We start from the raw sequence: 24,767 nt of genomic DNA on the forward strand, positions 1-24,767 counted from the left end.
GAACAGTCAATTAAAATTAATGTAACTTAAGTAAATGCTTTAAACTCAAAGTATACTTGTGTTAAAAGCCCTCTTGGTGGAGTTTTCAAAGAAGTTGGTAAACCCACAGTATATGAGCCCATTTGCTCTTTAAACTCTCAGCTGGTTTATTGTGCAGACCTTCATCGCCATCTGCTGACAAACACTATAAAAGACAGTTTAAAAGCAATCTTTATGTAAATCTTAAAAATGTATTCATGAAAATAATTTAATCTACTTAAAAACAATAAGGGGGACAAAGACTTAAGATCTGTTTATTAGTCTTAAATGGCATGCTCTTATGTAGATCATGATTGTACAAGTATTGCAGGTAATATGATCCCTCTGCTTTGTTGAAGTCACATGCGTCCATGCTCCTCAGACATGTGCAGGATAGTTGTCAAATACCACCCAGAGGCACTCCCCCCAGACCTTATGTCTTACACAGCACATTTTAAAGTCTGTTTGTTAAATGTATACCTTCACTGCTGACTATTATGTTTATCTTTGACAAGAACAGACACACACGCTCTAACAGTAACTCAACAATCTTTATTCAGCGCTCAGTTTCCATGCTTGACAGCCTTAACATAATACAGTTCTCCGTGCAAGCATCAAGTTTTCAAGGTTACTCTTATCTTCCCAAAAAAACCATCATTAAGTACAGAGTGTATTCCAACAGTCATTGCTTCACTCTCATTTTCCCTCTACCCTTTTCTAAACAATAGTCTTGTTTTTTTCTTTTTTAATGTGCGCTATTTGCAACCTACAGTAGCCTACTTAGCAAGTCTAGAAAATGCGGGGAAACATATACAGGGAAGCCATCTAAAAACATTTAGCATTTTGTGGTAAAAAGCCACAGCTGATATATAGTGTAAGGCTTGCATACAAAAAGAAAAGCATTCATGGTAATTACTGCTGAGGTATTTGCTCAAGAACAATGATTAATAGTTGACTTTTTAGACTTGGTTCAAAATGTTTTTTTAAGGATAAATGTGGCGCAAACTACAATCTTTTTACTGATTCTTGGTGATTACCTAATTTGCAGAATGTGATGTCAATTGCCTTTTTTAGAATTTGCAGATTATATCAATTTCTTCTGGGTTGTCAAACATATTTTGATTCTGAACTTTAAAATGTTCAAAGGGTTTATCATGTCCCTGAACTACCTTCTCCTCCCTCTCCTGCCTGACTTCATACAGACACCACTAGAGCATAGTTTATGCGCCTGGTTTCATAACGGAAGGAGAGAGCAAAATGGAGAAGGCCGTTTATAAACATGAAAACCGCACTATCCTGGAAAAGGACGAGAGCAACCCACCTACAGTGGCAGGTCAAACATTATATTCTTAATGCAAAACCAAATTATTTGCATATTTATTGCCAATTGTAATTTATATTATCTTTCTTCAGTGTAATGTTGGACTCATGTTTATCTATCCCAAATGCATTCTATGAGGGATTGCTCGTTCCTCTCCCAGGGTAATACTTGTTGGTAAAGAGAGCGCTTGGCCCCGGTGTTTCTAGCTGGTTTCAAAATGAGGCTGATTTCCGAGGCAGCCTACAGCTGCTCTCATCCTCAGCTCACACCTGGGGGTCAGGCTCATTGGGTTGGCTGAGGCTGCTGTCAGTCAGCAGGAGGCGGGCGTCACTGTCAGGTCTCCCTAACATTGACTGCATCGCCTATCAGTCCGTGTCACTGTCAGGAGGCGGGCAATGCCTCGTCACAGTGTCACAGACTGACTGGCTGCTCACTTCCTGCTTCACCAAACAGCCTGCGTCAGTGTCAGCATCAGCTGGCCTTAGGAGAGGCTTCATTGTCAGACCCTGCTGTCCACTGTCAGCTGTGCTTTGACTTTCACCCAGCCTTCTCTGCTACTCAGGGCCTGACAAAGGCCACATGTGCCTGCTGTGCCATCTGCTGCTCATTCACTGCTTGCTGGCCTACATCTAACTGATCTTGCCTTTGTGAATCCCCACCAAGTTGCTGATGCCCCTGTTGTCTAACGCCTTGCTGACCAGCTCCATCATGGTTTCCATGGTGTTGACCATGGCTGTGAGCATGGCCATGGTGATGTCTATGATGGTGAGCATGCCCAGTGTCTCCCTCTACGGCTGGGGCAGTGTCAGGCTGTGTGTCTGCATTCCCCTTGCACTCCTCTGTTGTCTCAGTGCTCTGTGGAGAGGTAGGGAGAAGAGAAAATAGATCCAAAGGGATTTCAGTAAATGTTCTTATCTTTGATTGAATGTGTTCCAACATGCTTATTGAGGACTTGTATAATGTATTGTTTGTTTTATTGTATTCTTGCACTTATGTTTGGTTAATACCTCATATCTGCAGTCGCCACATATGCGTTTGCAGTAGGTGTCTTTGATCGCACTATCAACATGTCCTTGTCCGATGATGGAGTATGGAAGAGAAATGTGGTGGGTGAGACGGCCACACCTGATGGATAAGGGATAGAAAAAGACATGGTAAGAAACAGAATTGATTTCCTTTGTGGATCTTGAATGAACTAACCAGGTAACAAACCTGTCATAAATGAGAAAGTCGTCCTTCTCCCCGCCCAGTGCCTTCCAGACATCAGGCTGTTGCTCAACCTGCTTGTAGAGTGTGATGTTCTCTGACAGTCTCTGCTCCAGCATGGTGTGCAGGCGCTGTGCTTGCTCCCCCTGTTGGTTAACCACCATGTACACAACGTCCTTCAGACCCTGACTCTCCAGCTTCTGGCGCAGGCCGTCCATTCTGCTCAGATGAGATAAATCGTAGTTTAGAATGAATGTGTTAATCAAGCTCACCTAGATACTTTGCTTAACAAACAAGCATGAACATGATACACTTCTTTGATAGTTATCTTTTTCATAGTTGCATAAGAAAGACTAGTCTGGGCCAGCTGTACCTGGCTGCCAACTTGGCAAGCTTTTCAAAATGAGCCATAACATTTAATTGTGGATGTTAAATATCTAATAACATTAAAGAAACACTTAATGAATAACCACATAGTGTGTGAATGTCATGCTTTGTCACATTTAGGGCTCTAGTTGCGATGAAATGCAAACTGTTTTTTTTTCTTGAAAGACAGAAGTGCATAACAACAGGTTGAGGTGCAAATTGGTTAACACACAGTGGGTGCATACCTGGAAGCCTGCACCAAGCAGAATAATCAGCTGGCCTGTAAAAGAGCCACCACCGTCACATGGCCCATCGCCCCCTGCATTGGCCCCTGCTCCCCTATCTTCCAGGCTGGAGGCAGCTGACAGCGAGGCCCTCCCCCATCGCTCTCTGCTCCGCCCCCATGGAGCAGGCAGAGAGTGATGAGCAGGCTGAGGCACACCCTCATCCCTGTGGTGCCTCCCAAATCTGCTGAGCAAAGAGAAAGGGGATAGTTGTGAGGAGATGGGGGGAGGAGTTAGGGAAATGGTGAAATAAGGGAAAAGGGGGGGTGGGACATCAGAGATTGGTCAATCTTTGTTTGTGATAGGATTGTACAAAAGTTCACTAAAGGTTATCTATTTTACATTCTCCAAATCCTCTAACGATAATTCTAAAATGACTGTATATAACTAAATAACTATAGCAGAGTTTGTATGGCAAAATAGAACGAACTAGCACACAAGCAGGAATAATACTTGAGTGTTGAAAGCATAAAGCTTAACATTTCTGCAAAGTATTACAACATGCATTACATGAAATATAACATAAAGTAGGATATGGTTCTGTGGCTGGTATAAGTAGGATACATTGACACTGCATTCAAAATAAGAACATTTATAAATGATATTTTTGCAATAATAATAGGTCCTGTCTCATATATCCATTTAATAATCACAGCTGTAAATGAAATGTAATGACTTTGGTAACTTACCCTTAGTTAAAAAAGTTCCCTTCTCTCTGCTCGGTTCTGCGTTGCTGCAACTCCCTGAACAAAACAAGTCTCTTCCTCCACTTCTCCCCCCTTTTATACCCTGCCTGTTGTTTTCCTATCTGGGGGTAGGACAAAGTTCAGCCCCAGCTGCCTGCTGATGCAAACACTTTTCTTGAGTTAAAAAAGTCACAGTGCATAAAAATCCTTTTTGACAGTGTACAAAGAGTTATTCAGTGTAGAATATTTTTGCAACAACTGGCAGTTTGACAAATTCCTTCAAGAGGATAGTATTTAGAGAAGAGTTGCCTCTCATACTGCTGGTTAAGATATGGCAGCCGTGGAGATAGTGCATGTATTTGCATTTTGAATGAACTGGTTTTACATTGTGTTATTTATATTAAAGAGTTCATGAGTCTTCATGAACATAGAAGAACATTGTGCAATTCTATTTTTCACTAACAGCACAGAGAGGGGGAAGTGAAAAGGACAGGGGGTGGGACTCTAGTCAGTTGTGGGAAGGGTCCACAAGGAACACAGCCAGACAATATACACAAGTGCGTGATTAAAGCATTCTGGAATAAAGTATCCTTCAGTTTGGTACACGGACAGTAGAAGCAGGACAATATTAGTATGTATTGAGTGTACTGAAAATGGGAGCTCATGTATACAAATAATATAGTTCAGGGTAAAATAAAAAGTATTATGTATAGAAAAAAAGAATTAAGCTGAGCAAGCAAGTAGGTAAGATATTTGTATGAACATCATACATCAGGGATTTGGGAGGGCCAAAGAATGACAAAAGACAGCAGCTTCCTTAAAAAAATATATTCAAATGTTCCCTAATGCATAGCTTCAGTTGCTCTACCAAAATATTCTGGAGACACATTTTATTCCTGTTAAAATGTATTAACTAGTTATTGGTTAGAAAGAAAATATTGCATAGTACCACTGCATTAAAGGGACAGTTCATCTGCAGTTACAGTATATAAAATAGCTGTAAACAGCCAGTCCAATCTTGCAGGTTAGTTGTCTCTCTGCAGATGAAGGTCATGCTATAAGATTGCTAAAGTCAGTTTTAAACTAGGCCAACAAATGTAGTGTTAAACAATAAATACAATGTTTTTAAACATGTGTTAATGCAAGCTATTGTGGTGAAAAGTGCAGGGAATGGACAAAATAAAAGTGCAAGCTGCACAATATGACAGAAGTGAATATTATGCTTTTTTTTTTTCTTATAACATGGTTTGGTCTCAAGTAAACATCTCCATGCAGATTTGACCCTGCTTATACAGTAACACTGATACATAAACTGTGTCATACACTGCAATATACATTAACTTAGTCTTTCTGTAACAGGCTCTAACATTTAAGGTCATTGTGGGGTTATTTTTTAAGCATTGTCATTCTTCTCACTATTGAATCAGTAGATGATACATGTGGCATTTAATACACCTGAATACACTTGCATTATTTGGTAGTTAGTTTGCTAAACGTTGATAAAGAAGAAAAGCTAGAGTCGTCACCATAGACTGTATAAAGGTCGTCACTCACCGCCGTCACTAAGCAACGCTTTTCCGCGTCCTTGAATTCGCAATGGCTTCTGGGAATCCGAGGCTCTACGGTTGAAGAACGTCCGCCCTTTTTGGAGCAACGAGAGAAGAACAGCGCTACATGAGTCAAGGGAAATATTATCGCAAAACAACTTTCTGAAGCAGCGTAACCATACTGCAGGTATGCATATCGCTGGTTTGTAGGGTGCATTTTGTTCCACGGAGGTTATAATTAAGAAATCTGTCCGGGAAAAGTGTATTTTAATGCGCGGTTTGATGACGTAATGTTGATTGTCAAACGCGAAATGGCGAGTGTGCTAAGAGGCCCGTTACCTGCGACACTCTGGGCTTGTACCATGTTTATATCCTTCATGTTCCGGTATCTAAACGAGTACACGGGGCTATCCAGGCCTGGAGTGCTGGGCTTTGGTTGTCTATGCCTCGAGTTTGGTAAATTCTTTTTTTTTGTTCTTCTGTGGGATAGGAGTGTATGTTAGCAAGTTAAGCTAATGTCGAGCTGAACTAGCAAAGTTGTTAGCCAAATGAACACCCATGTTTGGGGTTGTTGGTTGAAATATGTGCCCGTCTTCTTGTGTGACAGGTTAGGGTTAGCTCTTAAAATTAGGCAGGGGCTACTTGTTTTATTTCACAAGGTGATTATCAGTTATCGGCTGGCGTAACGTTATACCAGCTTGTGATGTGGTTCTAATGGGCCCATACTTTGACTTTCTCTGTGCAATATTGTTGCCATGTAGAGTCTTTATTAAGCTTTGAACTTCAGATGATTTCCCCTCTGTCAACTGCGCTCTAAAACAGACAATTCAGCGATGCCTTGATCAAAATGTTAAATGCGTTAATTTTACATGTTATGTTATCTTTTTCTTTTTTTTCGAAATGTTGACAAACTTGCAGAGCTTTTAACACATGTGCGTCACTGACTGCTCACAAGCTTCTTCTCACATCCCTATGTGTTTTTGTGTTGTCTCCTTCAGTGTTTGATGGTATTCAGACTTGCAAAACTCGTGACTTTGTTATTATTCTAAAATGACCTGTAAAGAGACACACTCAGATCTCATGTCAGTCTCAGTGAGGTCATGACACACTATTTTGTTTATGTTGGCTATTTATTGGAGGTTTGATCATGATGTAAAACCCATGAATGAAAACTAAGTTATGGAGCCAGAAAATGCAGCCCTAAATATTAAATACAATTTATTTTAGGGTTTGTTTATCATCATTTAATTACACCAAATGTGATCTTATCTGTTTTTAAAATGCTTAAATCTCTTGTCTTTTGTCCTTTTTGAATTGAAAACAATTATGAAAAATGGATCTAGGAAGCCAGGTCAATCAAAGTACATTGTGAGGTGTGTGAGATGTTCGGTTTAGCTAATAGCTGTGTTAATAATTGTATGTCCATCTTCCTCCATTCTGCATAGAAAAGGATAAGGTCAATAATGGCGGCGGAGGTGGAGGTGGAGCTGGAGGGCGATGAGTACCCAGCGCATTACAAAGTCATGATGGACAAACTTAATGAACAACGGCAGCTAGACCAGTTCACGGACATTACCTTGATTGTGGATGGTAAGTAGGCATATATACTGTATATAATAGTTCATCTTTATGATTAAATCCTGAGCAATGTATTATATATGCATGTCTCTTGTCTCTTGCAGGACATCAGTTCAGAGCCCACAAAGCAGTGTTGGCAGCATGCAGTCAGTTTTTCCATAAGTTCTTTCAGGATTTTACCCAAGAGCCACTGGTGGAGATAGAAGGTATTATGTGTTTTAATCAAATAAAAGTAGTCCAATATATGTTAGTGTGTTTGTTAGTATGTTATACATAACAGCTTTAACTCACGAGTCCTGCTGTGTCTTGCTCTGACAGGAGTGAGTAACACAGCCTTTCGCCAACTGATGGAGTTCACTTACACAGCAACATTAGTTGTAGTTGGAGAGGAGGATGCCTTTGACGTCTGGAAGGCTGCAGAATACCTCCAGATGCAGGAGGCCATCAAAGCGCTCAACAATAAGTGAGTCCCACATGCAAACATTTTACCTATCACTACAGATAAGGCTTGCATTATTGTCACTATTAGAATTCAAAATATTTAATTCACAAATTCAGTCGTGAAAGATTTGAGGAGCTAGAAAATAATTGTTCTCAGGCCTTCTTTGTATAAACATTGTTACCTCTCAACAAGAGCTTCTCTGCTTCTGTAGGATACATGAAAATCCATCGCTGACGGCAAAGAGCAAAGGCAAAAAGAGGAAAATAGCTGAGACATCCAATGTGATTACAGAAACCCTCCCTTCAGTGGAAGGGGAACAGGTCAGTAACTTTGTGGTGGTCACACTCATGGAGATGTCATTCCTTGCAAAACAGTGGACAATAAGATCAGCTGAAATATCAATGCAATTTTCCACCACTAAGATGTGTTCTTGTTGGTGCGTCTATTTATTGTATGGAGTAAACACAAGTGGCCCTTACTGTGTCCATGCATTGGGCTGTAATGACTGAATGCTGTCTGTTCTCCAGATGGAGATTGAGGTAATAGGGGAAGGGGCCATCGAAGTGGAGGAGACTGGACTGGAGGAGGTGGTGGATGCAGCGAGGAATGCTCAGGCTTCAGATGACTCTGCTTTGGCCCTTCTGGCTGACATAACCAGCAAGTATCAACAAGGGGAACCTGCGCTACATATCATTAGGAAGGGAGGAATAGAGGAGGTTTGTTGATTTTTAATTGTACAGACCTTAATATAAGCTGAGTTTCATGTTCTTATGGTACATTAACTGTTAAACTATGTAAAGACAGTAAGATGGTATTAGATTTGAAAGGATGAACCCTACCTTCTCTATGTTTGCGCTTGGCAGGAGGTTGTGTATCAGGAGGAAACAGTGACTGCCTCAAAAGTGTTGGAGAATGTCGAGGTCGTAGAAGTTCAGATTTCCCAAGTGGACAACATGTTTCGCTGCAACAAGTGTGATCGAAGCTTCAAGTTATACTACCACCTCAAACAGCACTTGAAAACACACCTGGGCTCGCTGGAAAAAACCCACGTGTGCGACCACTGCGGGAAAGCCTACACGCGAGAAGGCGCCTTGAAGCAGCACATCAACACGTTTCATTTTGAAGCAGAAGAGCTGTCTCAAAACCAGAAACCCCAGAAGAAAGTACATGTTTGTGAATACTGTAAAAAGCACTTTGACCACTTCGGCCACTTTAAGGAGCACTTGCGGAAGCACACTGGTAAGAATGGAAATAAAGCTGGTTATGTTCAGTTCAAATTTAAGTGAGTACAATCTATAATAATGCATTGTTAATGTTTTATACATCAAGCATTGACATACATGTTTGGCTTTATATGTCCTATCTGTAGGTGAAAAACCTTACGAGTGTCCAGCTTGCCATGAGCGATTTGCAAGGAACAGCACACTGAAGTGCCATATGGCAGCCTGTCAGGATGGGGCCGGAGCCAAGAAGGGACGCAAGAAACTCTACGAATGCCAGGTACAGTTTGTTCAGTATCAAGGCCATCAAGTGCTGACCTGCCAGTGCGGCGTCTATAGTCAAAAATGTCCCGCTTCTTTCGCCTTGTATGTATTTATTTATTTACTTCACAAATACATAACACCCAGACATTCTGTGATATGATAAACTCATAATTCGTGTAATGAAGTTGGCACAGTTTTGTCATGCACTGAATTAAGGGGGAATTGATAAACGTAAATGTCATGCCTTTTTTTTTTACCAAAAACAACAATAGCGATATTAGTTATATTGCGATGATATTGTAGGCTTTACATCAGGTTGACTATGGCTGAAAGCGATTGTAGTCGTCTTTTATCTGGAAGGTTGTGAGTTCGATCCCAGCCCAGTACGATCAACACGTTGATTTATCTTTTACCAAGATACTTACCCCTAGTTGCTCCTGAGGTATGAATGTGTGAGAATGTTAGCTTCCCTGAGCAAAAATGGCACATTGCTCTGTATAATCGTGACATGTATGTAAAGAGTTTTGAGGAGTCGTCAAGAGTGTATAAGTACTTTCCATTTTCAATTTACTATTGCTGTTTCTACAAAATATTTTCACAATGAGATTTTTTTAAATATATCATCAGTAATGTAAATGTAATGACTAAATGGGCAAGGCAAATTATATATAAACAGCTAGAGCTCTGGTATGTTCAAAACTTGACATCACATTACTGTTATGAAACAGAAACGACAATGATAAGACATATCCAAATGTAAGATAATATCTATTCTCCTATCACAATACAAATATCATATTTAATTATATTGCCCAGCCCTATATCTGACTATCAATGTTAATAATAAACTTGGTCCGCCTGGCCGTTGTGCTTGACAGGTGATTTATTTATTTTTTACAGCCTCATTTGCCTCCGAGCTTAAAACAGTTATAATTATACAATTATTAGTTAAAAATTTTAGTTTTACTTGTTTGACAAATCAAGACATCTAATGACTTTTTTTCTCCATCATCAGGTCTGCAGCAGTGTATTCAATAGATGGGACGAGTTCAAGGACCATCTTGTGAGCCACACAGGCGACAAGCCAAACCACTGCACCATGTGTGACCTGTGGTTTACCCACCCCAAAGAACTAAAGACCCACCTCAAACACATGCACTCCATTGAGGATGACAAATCAATAGAAGAAGTAGTCATCACCGACTCTGTCGCCGCACTCGCCATCGCAACCCAGAGCATAGAAGGGACGGAAGCTGTCCTGCTGGATGACGGGATCCAGGTGGAACACGTCACAGTGGAGCCCGTGGACGTGATGGAGATGGAGGAGACTACGACAATGTTAGTGGAGGACGGAGGGGTGACGGAGATGTGTGAGGAGGACGTGGAAAGATTAAAGCAGGCCGGGGTGCAAATCCAGGTGGTGCATGTGACCACAACTGAAGTGGATGGGCAGCAGGTGGTGAACTCTCAGGTGGAGGTAGAGGTGGAGGGTGAAATGGTGAGCGTTGAAGCAGAACAAGCAGGGGAGGCATGAGAATGTGGACAGGACAGTGTTTTACAAGACCTGCAGGACACACTTTGAGTGCTGAACGACTTTCCTTTAGCTGACTTGTTTTCCATAAAGGACGCGACATGTGGGATACAGCATGTCACCCCCACAACAGCTCTCAGTCTTTTAACACAGACTTATGAAACAAGTGATTGGGATGTATCCTTTCCTTGCTAATGATCCTTTATCTATTTTAAAGCGGCTTGCGATAATTTCACATATTCTTGACTCTTCAGTTCAATGCTTCTGAAATTAATTCTGATGACTTTTTTTTTTTACATCTAATGTATAATGTTCTTCTAGTTTGGATCACTTGCCAAGACAATTTGACATGGAATGAAACGTTTTTGTTGCATGTTTGGTACTGATATTCCTCAGTGCTAACGCTACAGGTTTGTTTAAGATTATTTTTCTACTGACTTGATGTTTTTGTAGTAAAATTCATATGGAATAAAATTGGTTTCCAGAATGGGCTACACGTCTATACATGTCATCTATTGACTGAGATTCATCTTTAATCAACTCGGTGAGGAAAAAGATACATTAAGAAATGCTGTTGAGTTTATTTGTATTCATAAACTCTTACTATTATTACACTGTCAAATTGTATTTTTCCCAATTCTTAAACCTGCTCTGTATCTGCTGGATGTATTGATAGAAAACTGCTTTTTTTAGCCCAGTGGCATAACCGGGGCCCAGTGCCGGCCAGGGGCTTTTTGGGGCCCCAATGGCATTGACCGGTTCACGCAGTCTTCAAAGTAACCAAGCAACCTAAATTAATTTTTAATTTGTCTGTCCAATGACCTTGCTCCCTTTCATGTCATACCTTGCGTGTCGAGCGAACCATTTAATCAACCAGTACTGTACATTACATTACATTGCATTTAGCTGACGCTTTTATCCAAAGCGACTTACAATAAGTATATTCGACCAGGAAGATACAACCTTGAAGAAAACAGAATCATATAAGTACATCAGGTTTCATAGAGCCAAACATTTCAAGTGCTACTCAACAGGCTTTAGATAAGCCAGTCCTTTGTTAGTATGTAAGTGCTTTGTTAGTAATTCCATCGCTCGAAGTGGAGTCGAAAGAGATGAGTTTTCAGTCTGCGCCGGAAGATGTGTAAGCTTTCTGCTGTCCTGATTTCAATGGAGAGCTCATTCCACCATTTTGGAGCCAGGATAGCAAACCCACGTGTTTTTGCTGATGGGAACTTGGGTCCCCCTCGCAGTGCGGGTGCAGCGAGCTGTTTGGCTGATGCAGAGCGGAGTGCACGTGCTGGGGTGTACGGTTTAACCATGTCCTGGATGTAGGAAGGGTCAGATCCATTCACAGCATGGTACGCAAGTACCAGTGTCTTGAAGTGGATTCTAGCAGTTACCGGAAGCCAGTGAAGGGAGCGGCGTGGTGTGGGAGAATTTTGGAAGGTTGAAGACCAGACGAGCCGCTGCATTCTGGATGAGCTGCAGAGGTCGGATGGCACATGCAGGTAGACCAGCCAGGAGGGAGTAGTCTCGGCGTGAGATGACGAGAGCCTGGACCAGAACCTGCGCAGTTTTCTGGTTCAGCTGGGGACGTATCCTCCAGATGCTGTAGCTAGCAGCAGCAAGTTCGGCAGCATTATACAAATGTTATAGCTTGCATTTATAATATACAGCAAACCAAAGAGAAAGGACAAGAGAGAACAAAGATGTAACAGCTAAACTGACGAAATTAGACAGTTTTTTTTGTCATACATCGTCCTCGAAATCGAGCGCTAACGTTAGCAATGTTGACGTGCAGCGGCAGCCGGAGGCTAACGATAGCTCACCTGCCTCACCACCATCATTGCCATCTAGCTCCACAAGTGAAGCCGTGGCTGTGCAACCTTCTTCTACAGCCAGACAGGAGGAGAGGCTGGATTTAGCTGTGCCCGGCGGTGGTCCAACAGTTCCCCCAAGGGCCCCCACCGACAGGGGACTCTATGGCGCTATTGAGACCCCCAACGCCAAGATCAAAAGCTATATTATAGCAACCGGTCCATGTAGGCCTACCGGCCCATTCCCCAGATACAAATATCAAGGAAACAGGTGTAATCCTCTTCTTAGTTCACTGTGCCGTTGTCAGCCTGTGGTGGTTTGAGGCCAGGGTAGGCTGTTGTTGATAGCCTACATGTGGCGCTTATGAGTGTGCCCCCCCCCCCCCCAAACAATATTTGTACCGGGGCCAATCACAACCTTGTTACGCCACTGGGTTAGCCCTTATATCCTAATTTCACAAGGTGACTGATTGTATGCCGATGTTGTGTCTATAGCTTGTTTCCACTGCCCCCAGGTGGAGAGAGGTATTAATGTAGTTTTGAGAAAGTTGGTGTAATGCACACCAGTACCAAACTCAGACCTTACCTTAGCACCATACATATTGATAAGATAAGAAGTTTGAGAAAGGTTTATTTTGTTATCTTCTGAACAGTTTGTCTGCCAGTCTTGTCAATAGGCTTCATAAACTTGAAGGATTAATGAAGAATCCCATTAATTAGAATATTGAATTTTATAAATATTAAAATGAACAGGCTGTATCATATGGAATTGTACAAACTCTATCAAACTACAATTATCTTCAAGATAACAGGCCTGAAAGCTGGTTAGATGGTTTAACCTGAAAAAAACGAAAACATAAGCAAACTTCATCAACTGACGTAGATGTAGATAAAGACCTGGGGAGAAACTACATTTGATGGGGTAATAGCTAGGGTTCCTCACCTTTTTCAGAATTAAAATAAAGTCACACATCCACGATAACATTCAGGTCGAGACATGGACACCTCTTATTAAGGCCTCCTGCTGGTCCCCTGACCGCACCTTGAACCTTTGCTGTACTAATAGGCTGGCAGGTAACGCACAGGTTAGGTTACCTGAATCCTGCCGCCGCGTGCTGCTCTGGACAGCTCCTGTGTTTCTGAACTGAAGTGATCCTGCGCCTCGAGCTGTAAGTCTAGCCTCTGATTGGATAAGATATGCACGGTGGCCCACTCAGCTCGCCGCTTATTGGTCGTTTCAGCTGCCAGTCAACGGGATTTCCTCCACAACAGACAGAAGCAGGGAGCAGCTGCTGCAGAACCAGTGCACTGTGTCACCGGGCACCGGAGGAAGATGATTTTACAGCGAGGTCCGTAAAGCTTGTCGCCACGGGCCCAGTAAAGATATATCCACCAAAGTAAGACTGGTTCACACATTTTACCTCCTTTGTGTTTCTGTGCTGATAGGATTAGAGAGCAATGCGCCGGCTCAGGGATGGCCTGCTGCGAGGAGGTGTTAACTGTTGACTGTCATTGAATACCCAGACAAATAACTTTATTACTGTTATAATTGTTATTTAGTCGTAAGGTGTCCGTTTTGAAGTTTTTCGCCCATGAATATATAATTACACTAGCATCACAGACCAAATATGTGGTGAGTCAGCAGTAGCCTATTAGATGGAGGTTGAAGAGCTCGTATCGTATGAATCAATAACATTTGTCATCATCTTACTTTTTAGTTATATTTAAATAATATTGTGCAATGATTAGTTTCGTTGAATTCAATATGTCACTTCCGAATAGCGGTCACAATGCATCACCTGTCAGTTACGCAAACGCGTGACACAATCCCACGCGCAATGTAAGATATCAAACTTTGGAAGACCACTGTGACTAACTGGTAGACAAACACACGATGTGCATGTAGCAAGCCAAATAATGGAGGAGGTTGTCTCGTGCACCTGTTGCACTATATGCATAAAGGCGGATAAATAGTGCATAATAACCATTATTCATAATAGCTCTAGTTGATAATTATGATAGATCCTAATGATATTTCGACTGAAGGGAATTTAATTATTGTCTTTTAGGAATACAGTAGAAAAAAAGATGAAAAGATTTACGAAATTCAAAGAATACTTTTCAAATGATTCCAATATCTGCCTTTGAGGAAATGAAACAGCCTATAAGTGGAACTATATTTATTCACATAAATGACTTATTGTCATGCTATGCTGTGCTTGCTGATTGCAAAAGGACGAGAAAGATAGGAGACCTTAGCATGACTCAGCTTCCAGAATTGGATGTCACAATTGCATAACATGTCAAACTGAGGCATCAGAAAGCTCCAAATTCTGTCAAAACTTAGTAATGTTTTCCACTAATTTTAGACCTGGATTAGAAGCTATCCCTTTTTTAGGTTGTGTTTACATCCGCCTTAATAACATTTGTTCTTGATTTGTATTCTTTTGATGGTCAATCAGTCAGAGCACATGAAACATTGTCCTTTATGTGTTTTTTCTTTGATGCAAACCTCTTTGAAGCACTGACAGTGAATACAATGCAAAATCAGATGTGTGAAGAAGGAAGAAATAACTGACCAAATATATTGGATTTGAAGCACCATGATGCATGATTCTTCCACATTATGTATTATGTTATTGGACTCTCTCTCTCTCTCTTTCTCTTTGTCTTTGAGATAGACAGGCAAGGAGCTGTAAGGTATTATCTAGTACAGATTCTGTCATGTAAGGTTAAAAAATAGTATGTTTTTCCCCAACTTCAGTAGTAAATAGTCATGCAACATAAAGAGATAAATGTAAAGCACAATATATCTGAAAACAGTATTGAATGAGTTTTGTCCAACTTGTGTATTGCAGTAATTCAGTTGACCATTGGTTATTGATGGTGAAATCAAGTCAGGTAAACCACGTGTGTGTGTGTGTGTGTGTGTGTGTGTGTGTGTGTGTGTGTGTGTGTGTGTGTGTGTGTGTGTGTGTGTGTGTGTGTGTGTGTGTGTGTGTGTGTGTGTGTGTGTGTGTGTGTGTGTGTGTGTGTGTGTGTGTGTGTGTGTGTGTGTGTGTGTGTGTGTGTGTGTGTGTGTGTGTGTGTGTGTGTGTGTCAGGGGTGAGGGATTAAGGGGTCAGTCTGTTTTTTAGGAAATGTGAAATGTTTGCCCCATGGATTCCAGGGCGGCCTGCCTCTCTGTTCCTAGGGCCCGTAGTCTTCATTGTCACAGCTCTTTCACTGCTGAGCCCTTTATTCTTGTCAGCCGTGCGTCTCAATCAACACACTGGGCTGCTTTGTTTGAGAGAGCTCACTGTCTGTGTGTATGCACTTGTGTGTGCGTTTAAATGAGTGTGCATGTGCAAAGTGTGTGTATATATGTGTGTATGTGCTCGTCTTTGTACTTGAATGCATAGCTGCAGTGAAAGAGACAATGCCGATCAAGCACAAGCGAAATAAGAAAGGGACGTCAAGTGAATGGGAGGAAAAGTGAGGGTTTTTTTTACAGCCAAAACAGAGAGGAGGAACTCTTTTAACTGATGTTTGGCAGCTTGTGATGTTAGAAACAGCTCCTCTGTTGTCAGGTGTAATTGTTATCCACAGCTGCTTTGGTTGGCCTCTTGTGTTTTCCGTTGTTGGAGTGTGAGGAGGCTGCTGATGCTATATGTGTGTTCAGCAGCTGAGTGCACCAGGTAATCCCTTCTCTTGAGGAATCCCAAGACAAATGACTGGCTGTCTGGTGCGTAGGCAACAACGCTTGGCAAAGCTAATAGTGTTTAATGGTAAAGGGCTAGCCATTTGCTGACCTGTTTTAGATAAGCACTACCAATTGAGTTAGTTTCTGAATAGTACATCCAACAAAGTCTCGTACATCTGTCTGTCAAAGTGCAGAGGACAACATTCATCCTTTTTTTGATGCTAACCCCAGGGCTAGCCAGCAGCAGGCTAAACAAGGTCTCTCCACAGCAACGTCTCCCAGCCCCTCTTGGGATCCTGAGGCGCTAACAAGACAGATAACATTTCTGCAGCTTGATCTGGGAATACCCCGGTGTCTCCTTGGACTTGCCTGGAAATCCTCAATAATAGGCCTATCTCTAAGAGTAACGAATCAGTTATTTTTTTTTAATATTTTCTTTACATACAGTGTGGTTAAAATGACCAGAAATACTAACTGTATCTCAGCTCTAGCTCAATTCAACAGGTAGTTACCATATAATTATAAGGTCATTGTTGCTCTCTTGTGCTTTTTCTATGTGTGTGTCTAGGTGTATGTATAAATCCATCACTCTGCAAGCATACATAATTAACACGGGTACTCTGAGGCTCAATGCAGCATTGTATAACTGTGAACATGGCCCTATGTGCTCTCTTTCTTGACACTCAGTGCCAGGTAATGCCTAATGCTCAGCATGAAGAAAGACAAACAAACACACACTCAGTGTCACCAAGCAACCAGGTAGTTCTGTTATCCAGTGGAAACAAAGCACAAAGCAATCTGGGTAACTATTTCTCTTCTATAGACCCTCTGTGGAGATACTCTTCACTTAAAGTAATTATCAGTACATCCAGTTTGTGTGGCAGTCCTTAAGAATCCCCTCTGTTTGTTTCAGAGACACTTAATTTACTTATTGTAGAACATTTGTTCGAACCATAGAATATAACAATAGTATTAAGACAGAACTATTACCGTGTTAATATGTTCTTTCTTAGTTGTTATTAACTCACCATCTTTGACTGCTGTTGACTTTAGGCAGTTGTTTTCCTTATGTCTGTTTATAGTATATGGGGATTTACAAATAGAAATATGAATCAATAAAATCCAGCAATCGTCAATACCTCTCTACCATCCATGCAACAGAGATGCATTTGGTTGTTAAATCTCACCTTTCTGCGACTTGCTCAAAGTCAGTTGATATGGAATTTAGGTGCGCTCACAGTGTGAACACAGACTTTAAAGTAGTCAGTTTTCCCTGGAGCTCTTCATCTAACAACTCACCGTGGCTGCTGCTTCATGACTCTTTGTTATATTTCAAACTAAATCACTTTGGTGTTTCCTAGTTTGGAAATAGATGGTGACAAAAAATGTATGTATTTATATGAATATTTCAAGAATATTACTTGAAAATGCTATTCTCTATATAACATATATTATGAATGAAAAAAGTACAATAATTGCAGGATGTGTAGCAGCAAACAGAATATAGCAAGTACAATTTCAAACGACTCCTAAGACATATTTATAACTCCTTATTCTTTTAGTAGACTAGTAAGTACATATTCATCTTCAATAAAAGAAAAATACCATTTTCCGATGGATTTGTCCACAAACCCTTCTTCCTCTTCTCTCATCATTGATGTGTTTCTATCATGCAAGGTTGTCCCTTTCGTCTTTTTGTTTATGTATACAAAAGGCTGGTATTCAGGGCTCGTTGCTTTGTGCTATAAAGTGGATCCCTCTCTTCTCTTAGCAAGTCCTTTTAGTCTGCCTGAGATCAATGCTTCGATATTCATGACACGATGGTAACAAGGTGTTTGAAGGCTGGGAGATTGCTGCATTTCACAAAAGAGAAATGCTTTGATTTCCTTGTGAGGCTTTAAAATAGATTGATTCATCTTAATATAGAGACGGACGAGAGAGAGCACCTTCCAAAGAAGCATGTTACACAAGGTTAAGCCTTACTACTATTGCCTTTTTTGTATCCATAGTTATTCATCAAATTGTTTTTTTATTGATTATGTTGACACATCTAAAAGTTATGAATACTGCCAGTCAGTGTTATCCTTTAATGCAACAATGAAAAGCTAATCTGTCATTTTTTAACTGAGACTGTGGCAATATTCGGTTTATATGAAGGCCATAGATTGCACTGTTACTGTTTGCATGGCTTGCAACGATTACGAAAACAACGTAATCAAAATAAAACGATTATTTTTTTATTACTTTTTTCTTTCTTTTTTTTTGAAATAATTTTTCTTTTGTATTGGTTTTTCAGTTGAATTATACTTAAAGTTCAGGGTAATCAACTGTTTAAAACATACTGTTCAAAATGTTTTTCTCCAATAAACTGATGTTTTCAAAGTAAATGGATAATCGTTTTTTAATAATCGTGATATCAATTATTGACCCAAATAATCGAGATTATGATTTTTGCCATAATCGAGCAGCCCTAACACACACACACACACACACACACACACACACACACACACACACACACACACACACACACACACACACACACACACACACACACACACACACACACACACACACACACACACACACACACACACACACACACGCGATAACAGTAATCTCTCATGCTCTCCATTACAATTAGAAAAAGGTATTTTATTGGAAAGTGATAAAGATATTTGCTTGGATTAACATTCATGGGAACCTAAGTTTACATTTGTTTTACCATCTCTCTATTGCTTTATTCCAGGTTGTCTCACTACATGCTCCATGGCTGCACCCTGACACTATCATCTGTTCAACCTCTTTCCACCATCCCCCCCATCAAGCTCCTCTGTCCTCCTCCTCAACCTGTGGCCTATTTATACCCTGGAGACTGAAAGAGCCCATTACAGCTCTGTGGGCCTCTTCAGGAAGACAAAACTGAGAGCATGAATCCCATCTCTGTTTGATTTTAAGGTTCAGCATCGTTTTTTCAACAACTTTACGTGAGGAACACAAGATAGGACTAACGGCATTTCTTCGTGAAGAGGACCGTTTTGCAGCTGAAGCATATTTGGGAAATTCTGGATGCAGCATGTTCTCGTGTACACAGACTGGAGGTTCTTCACTATTTTGTTGAGGTACAGGAAACCAGCATTCATAACGTTGTTTTTTTGACTCAGTTGTCTAAAAAGCTATGAGCTTTGGTCAATGACACTGAAATACTTTTTCTCTCAAAATGGCTCACATCTGAAGGTAAGTCAGAGTTTTTGTCCCTTTGAATTTGCTCTATATCAATGTTTAAATTAGATCTATAATAATAATAATAATTAGAACATGTTGTAGTTGGCTTTATAAAAATGTTTGATCCTGGAAGCTCAAGAGTGTAGTTAGTTTATAAGGGTGGATTTTAAAAGGCAATTGAATAATTTAAGAAAATCAATCATCACAGGGCATGCAAATATATTTTAAAACTTTTTTCTTATCGGGCACCCAGTCCTCCACCACCCCCAGCCATGAGCTAAGCCAACGCCACCCTGGGCTTCCCTTGCAGGATGACTGCTGTCTGCCCCTCGGAGAGAAGCCCAGAGGGGGCTGAAGCTGGGGCTGGGACAGCAGGCTCAAGGGGGCGCGGGCCAGCAGGCACAGCTGGGAGCATCTCAGTCTCTGGGGCAGAGACTACAGAGTCTAATGGAGACTCTGTCGGAGGTTCAGTTGGAGGTACAGCTGTGGTCCCTGGGGGCCAGAGGCACAGCCGCTGGAGCCGCCAGGACAGCTCCGACATCAACACAGATGACGAAGGAGCTACTGTCCGCCGCCTCACCCCTCTGGAGAGGCTGAATCTGGACATGTGCCAGGACGACAGGTAGGCTTCAAGGGGTGATTCTATATTATCTATTTGCTTATCCCTTACTTTATACGGTGTGGAAATGTTCCCTATGGTGGCTCAACTGTAGTATATCACAAAGAATATCTTCTGTGATTTAATCTGGTCACAGGGTGGTCCGTGAGCTAACAGTGGGAAGGAGAATCGGCTTCTACAAAATTCGAGGGGAGATCGGCTGTGGAAATTTCTCCCATGTCAAGTTAGGAATCCATGCCCTCACTAAAGGTGAGAAAGTACAAGACATGAGTTTTATGCCGCTACTAAAAGATCTGCGCTTGTGTACAGGAAAGAATCTAGAGTGGCAATCATACTGAGTATAATCAAGGCTCAGTGATGGAAGGCATACAGTTTGACTTAATAGCCATTGCTAAAGCTTGGAACACATCCATAATTAAGGAAACCTTACGTAACCTCCCATTTGCTCTGGCTTTTTATTAGATTTAAGTGGTGATTTGGCTGATGAGTGGTTTCCATCAGTAGGCTGCAACACTAATAAGTGTGTCCTTTTGTAGCAATTTAGTAACAAGGTGATGTGTGCCTGGCCAGGGGGCTGATTCAGCCACGAGACAGACTGCCTGCTGCCCTTGAACAGATGGATTGATTAGAGATCTCTTGTTTCCTTAGCGATGGCTAAAATTGATGCATGCCTCATCAAAGGCCAAAGAGAGGAAGGAAAATGAGTGTGTTGCTCTGTTTTTGATTTCTATCTTTTTAGGGTTATATGTAGTGTACTATGTGCCTGTCTGTGTGCCATGCTTTGTGTGCATGTGGATATAGGTGGTATCATTTAGTCTTCCAAAAACAATATGAGCTGCGATGCATTTTGAATGTTCCTTTTGAAAGCTATGTCACAGCTGAAAGGGAGACTAATACCAGTCTGAATAATGCATATTGATGCACAATTAGATATCTCAACACCATTTTGCCACTTAAAACCTTTTCTGTATTTAGTTACCTGAGCTCTATTTAACTTCTCTTTATACATTATTTAACAGAATACAGTGAAGACATCAGTTGTTTGAATTTGATATATGTTACATATTTTGATCTTTATTGGCTGTAAAATGTTATCTCTGTGTCTGTAACTGTAAAATATCAATCTTGAAATGTGCGCTATATATTCCTCCCCTCACATTTTAAAGCTGATAAGTCAAGTTGTGTTTCAGCACAATGTAGCTAACACAGCCTTCAGTGTTGCCGTCATATTTAATCTTCACTCTGACCTGACCCTTTATACTTTGTGCTCAGACCTGAAGTCAGACCAGCTGTATTTCTTTAATTGCAAAATCAAATGTACTTTTAACGAAACAAAGAATGTGAAATTACATCATCAAGAAAATTGGTTTCTAAGTACAGCTAATCCTCCATCAAATGATCTAGAGAGCATCGGGCTTGGTCTCTTGACGTGCAATTCTGTGTTTGCTTGTCACGGGCTCACATTTTCTATCCTCTATCTCTTTACTTAACATTTGAATGTATGATTTCACAGAAATCGCAGATCATTTTAGCAATGACAGACACATGGGGGAAATGATATCTTGTTTTTTACAAAATCTTTCAAATATTAAATGTTCAGTTTAAATGAAATGCAACCTTTAAGTATTTCCCTGCATGCTTCTTAATTATCTGAAAGCACTGGGCTAGCATAAATGGTCCTTTATTCAGATGGATTTCCTTAAAGATTCAGAGACATCTTTTATGCCTATTGTGGATGTTTTTCTCTTCATCAGCTCATCTTTATATGCTCACACTTGGTCTAATTATTACAATATAAAAAATGACACCCAGTAGTATGTATCATTTAAATGGGATGATCTTTCCTTTGATCTCTCCCAGTCCGATTACAATCTTCTTATTTTTCTTTTTTGGGGATCCTGCAATTTATCCAAATTCAATTGGTTCTGGGCACAGTATCCAGGCTTTTGAAATTCAATAGACAATAGTTGGGCTGTAACTTTACTTACTTTCTGTATTTTTATGCTGTTTTGTTTGTTTTATTGCTGTTATTGTTGGGTTTTTGTGTTTTATTTATAACAAGCTGTGTGATTTGTATCAATAACTGTGATTACATTTGAAATTGCATAAAGTGCTGTATAATTCAAGTTTTTTCAAATGTGTATTCTCCCATGGCATTACTAGACAAAGTGGCCATAAAGATCCTAGATAAAACAAAGCTGGATCAGAAGACTCAGCGACTTCTGTCCAGAGAGATCTCTAGCATGGAGAAACTTCACCATCCCAACATCATACGCCTCTATGAGGTTTGACTCCCCTATTGATTTATAGACAAACTTAAACTGGTCCCAAAGGGGATTACACAACTACATCCGGCCAGACATCTGATATACTTAAGTAATGCACTCTGACTTTCCTGTCATCCTTTTTCTTTTTTAGGTGGTGGAGACGTTGTCACGGTTACACCTGGTGATGGAGTATGCAGGGGGAGGGGAGCTCTACGCAAAGATTACGACGGAGGGGAAACTCTCTGACACCGAAAGCAAGATTGTTTTCTCTCAGATCCTCTCTGCTGTCAAACACATGGTCAGTACATATAGGTTTATATTGAGCAGGTTTAATTAAAATAATTTAAAAAAATTCAATCTGAATGCAACCTATTTTCAGTCTTTAAGTAAAATAACTGTGATGGTGACCATTAAGAGACTAGATATTTTTAAGACGAGCTACTTATACTTCACTAAAAGTACATATTTGGCACATGTTCACTGGTATCTCCAAATGTCCACATCAGACTTGAAGTGACAGTAGATGGCACATAATGCAGTTTCTCCCTGTTCTCTCTCAGCATGAAAACAACATCATCCATAGGGACCTGAAAGCAGAAAATGTTTTCTACACCAGCAGCTCCTGTGTCAAGGTGGGGGACTTTGGCTTTAGCACGCTGAGCCCCCGCAGTGAGACCCTCAACACATTCTGCGGCTCTCCTCCTTACGCTGCGCCGGAGCTCTTTCGGGATGAGCACTATGTCGGCATCTTTGTAGACATCTGGGCCTTGGGGGTGATGCTGTTCTTTATGGTGACATGCACCATGCCGTTCAGGGCAGACACTGTACCCAAACTGAAGCGGTGCATCCTGGAGGGGGCCTACATCCTGCCCTCCTGGGTACCAGAGGCATGCCAGCGGCTGATCAGAGGAATCCTCCAACCCATACCATCTGACCGCTGTACAGTGGAGCAGATGATGGGCTGTGAGTGGCTGCTCCCAGTGGACTTCCCACGTGCCATGGAGCCCTTCAAACTAGACCCATCCTACCTAGCAGAAAGTGATCCATCTGAACTAGTAGAGGAAGAGAAGGAGGTGAAAGCAGCACTGGAAACATTGGGAATCAGCTCGGAGCATATCCTCAACAACCAAGGAAAAGACTGCAGGAGCTCCATTACAGGGATCTATAGGATCCTGCTGCACCGTGCTCACAGGAAAAGGGCTGTTGTGAGCATGCCTGTGGTCCCACAGGTAGTCAGACAAAAAAAACAGAGTAAAAAGGAACGGCTAAAAGTGTATCGTAGTCTAGGGCACACATCTAAGCTCTGTGTGATTCTGTGACAAAATGTTCTGCTTTGCTCTGGAAATAATTTCACTTCATAGACTGAGATGAGGATGCATGGATTTGATTAGAAATGCAAAACAAAGGTGCTTTTCAGTTCAGCAGTTTAACTTGCACCCTTACTCAGCTCCTAAACAAAACTGCATTTCTTCCTAGAGTATCTTTCTTCTAGTAAGTAATATTAGTCTCTGTGAGAATGTTGCTGTTGATGAATCATGAGTTTATCCTTTTTGACAAGGACCTACTCATGAGAGATGGAAATGTTATGAAATACATTTACAAATTAATATTAGGATGATTAGAGAGCTTCTTTTGTAATGCTTTTCATTGAGGTCCTTGAAATAAGCATTACCTATTAGATAAAATGTCCTTTATAAGATACATATTAACATTTGACAATAAGGATATATGAATGTTTGTAGCAATATTAACACGTTTAATGTTAGGTTATAAGACATTGTTCTTACTCAAGTTTGGCAAAAAGTGTTTTTTGTTATTAAGCACATTGCTAAATACTAATGAGGGCAACATAAAGTATGCCGAATAAATGTGTTTTAACACTTATAGTGGTATTTAACACATGATAATGTCAAAAAGCATTTTATAAGGCCCAACAGGGGCCTTATTACCTACGAATGCTTATTACAAGGATCTTCAAATTAAGCATTCCCACAATTTTGCATTGAGACATGGAGGCTAGATATGTATAGCCCACATCCATTCAATGCTTAATGCTGGAACACCAATAAACCCTATGAGACATGAATGTAGCATACATCTTGATAAAAAAGATAGAAATCCACAACATAATGCTGAGGTGATGAAGTGGTGAAACATGCATGAAATATAATGTCTACAATATTTTGCACTTTTTTCTGCGATGCCTTACTTTTTCTATCATGTTATGAAATCAGATGACCCTCAGCCAGACTAACTTCATTATACTCTTTAATGTTTGTGGTGATAGGAAGAGAGATTTCTTGAGAGAGACAAGAGATATCACTTAAACACCATCACCAAAATGATTGGTTGCTCATGTAGAAAAAAACATATTATATATATATTATATTTGCAATACACAATTTTGGTATGAGTTCCAGTTATTCATTTTTAAGTTATCAGATGTCTGATTTTCATGCCATGTTTCAAATAAAATGAATACATAAAAAAACATTGAAATGCATTTGTCTTTTTTGTGATTAATGATGCGTTTTGATTTTTGTGTGTACCCTTTATAATTTAATAGAAAAGGTGCCTTCACTGTTTTTGTGCAAGAAATAATTTTTTCTCAGCATCTAGCTTTTTTGTAGTGTTTACAGCAACATAAAGACTCTTAAGAGGTAGTGTTGGGAAAGCTGCATCATAATAATTATA

At 40.6% G+C, this 24,767-nt stretch overlaps 3 protein-coding genes across 7 annotated transcripts; 2 read left to right on the forward strand and 1 right to left on the reverse strand.

Annotated features, from left to right (window-relative positions):
* Positions 1-555: 555 nt before the first annotated feature.
* selenop (selenoprotein P) lies at positions 556-4,043 on the reverse strand. Of its 2 annotated transcripts, none has more exons than XM_079689164.1 (5): positions 3,885-4,043; positions 3,157-3,379; positions 2,552-2,764; positions 2,347-2,464; positions 556-2,194 (listed from the first exon to the last, which is right to left on the reverse strand). In XM_079689164.1, exons 2-5 carry the CDS (start codon positions 3,357-3,359, stop codon positions 1,898-1,900), a joined length of 831 nt encoding a protein of 276 aa, XP_079545290.1. In that variant the 5' UTR covers positions 3,360-3,379; positions 3,885-4,043; the 3' UTR covers positions 556-1,897. The 2 variants fall into 2 exon arrangements, with proteins under 2 accessions (XP_079545290.1, XP_079545291.1); XM_079689165.1 differs by having other exon boundaries at positions 3,157-3,382; positions 3,885-4,030.
* A 1,421-nt stretch (positions 4,044-5,464) lies between these two features.
* On the forward strand, positions 5,465-10,955 carry znf131 (zinc finger protein 131). Of its 4 annotated transcripts, none has more exons than XM_079689159.1 (9): positions 5,465-5,615; positions 6,874-7,018; positions 7,111-7,212; positions 7,325-7,469; positions 7,660-7,768; positions 7,976-8,164; positions 8,312-8,687; positions 8,818-8,948; positions 9,948-10,955. In XM_079689159.1, the coding sequence occupies exons 2-9, from the start codon at positions 6,892-6,894 to the stop codon at positions 10,464-10,466; spliced, it is 1,698 nt and encodes a 565-aa protein (XP_079545285.1). In that variant the 5' UTR covers positions 5,465-5,615; positions 6,874-6,891; the 3' UTR covers positions 10,467-10,955. The 4 variants fall into 4 exon arrangements, with proteins under 4 accessions (XP_079545285.1, XP_079545287.1, XP_079545286.1 ...); XM_079689161.1 differs by having other exon boundaries at positions 5,474-5,615; positions 6,879-7,018; XM_079689160.1 differs by lacking the exon at positions 5,465-5,615 and adding an exon at positions 5,727-5,884.
* A 138-nt stretch (positions 10,956-11,093) lies between these two features.
* On the forward strand, positions 11,094-24,441 carry nim1ka (NIM1 serine/threonine protein kinase a). The gene is made up of 7 exons (XM_079689162.1): positions 11,094-13,677; positions 18,712-19,199; positions 19,441-19,809; positions 19,943-20,055; positions 21,970-22,091; positions 22,225-22,371; positions 22,634-24,441. The coding sequence occupies exons 3-7, from the start codon at positions 19,499-19,501 to the stop codon at positions 23,390-23,392; spliced, it is 1,452 nt and encodes a 483-aa protein (XP_079545288.1). The 5' UTR covers positions 11,094-13,677; positions 18,712-19,199; positions 19,441-19,498; the 3' UTR covers positions 23,393-24,441.
* The last annotated feature ends 326 nt before the right edge of the window (positions 24,442-24,767 follow it).

The sequence above is a fragment of the Notothenia rossii genome (assembly GCF_949606895.1).
Source record: "Notothenia rossii genome assembly, chromosome: 6".
Classification (NCBI taxonomy): Eukaryota; Metazoa; Chordata; class Actinopteri; order Perciformes; family Nototheniidae; genus Notothenia; species Notothenia rossii.

Coding starts and splice junctions, on each gene's coding strand:
- znf131 (XM_079689158.1), top strand. Junction 7,213..7,324: donor GCCACTGGTGGAGATAGAAG/GTATTATGTGTT, acceptor TTGCTCTGACAG/GAGTGAGTAACACAGCCTTT. Junction 8,165..8,311: donor GGAAGGGAGGAATAGAGGAG/GTTTGTTGATTT, acceptor TGCGCTTGGCAG/GAGGTTGTGTATCAGGAGGA.
- nim1ka (XM_079689162.1), top strand. CDS start 19,499: ATGACTGCTGTCTGCCCCTCGGAGAGAAGCCCAGAGGGGGCTGAAGCT. Junction 19,810..19,942: donor GACATGTGCCAGGACGACAG/GTAGGCTTCAAG, acceptor ATCTGGTCACAG/GGTGGTCCGTGAGCTAACAG. Junction 22,092..22,224: donor ACATCATACGCCTCTATGAG/GTTTGACTCCCC, acceptor TTTCTTTTTTAG/GTGGTGGAGACGTTGTCACG.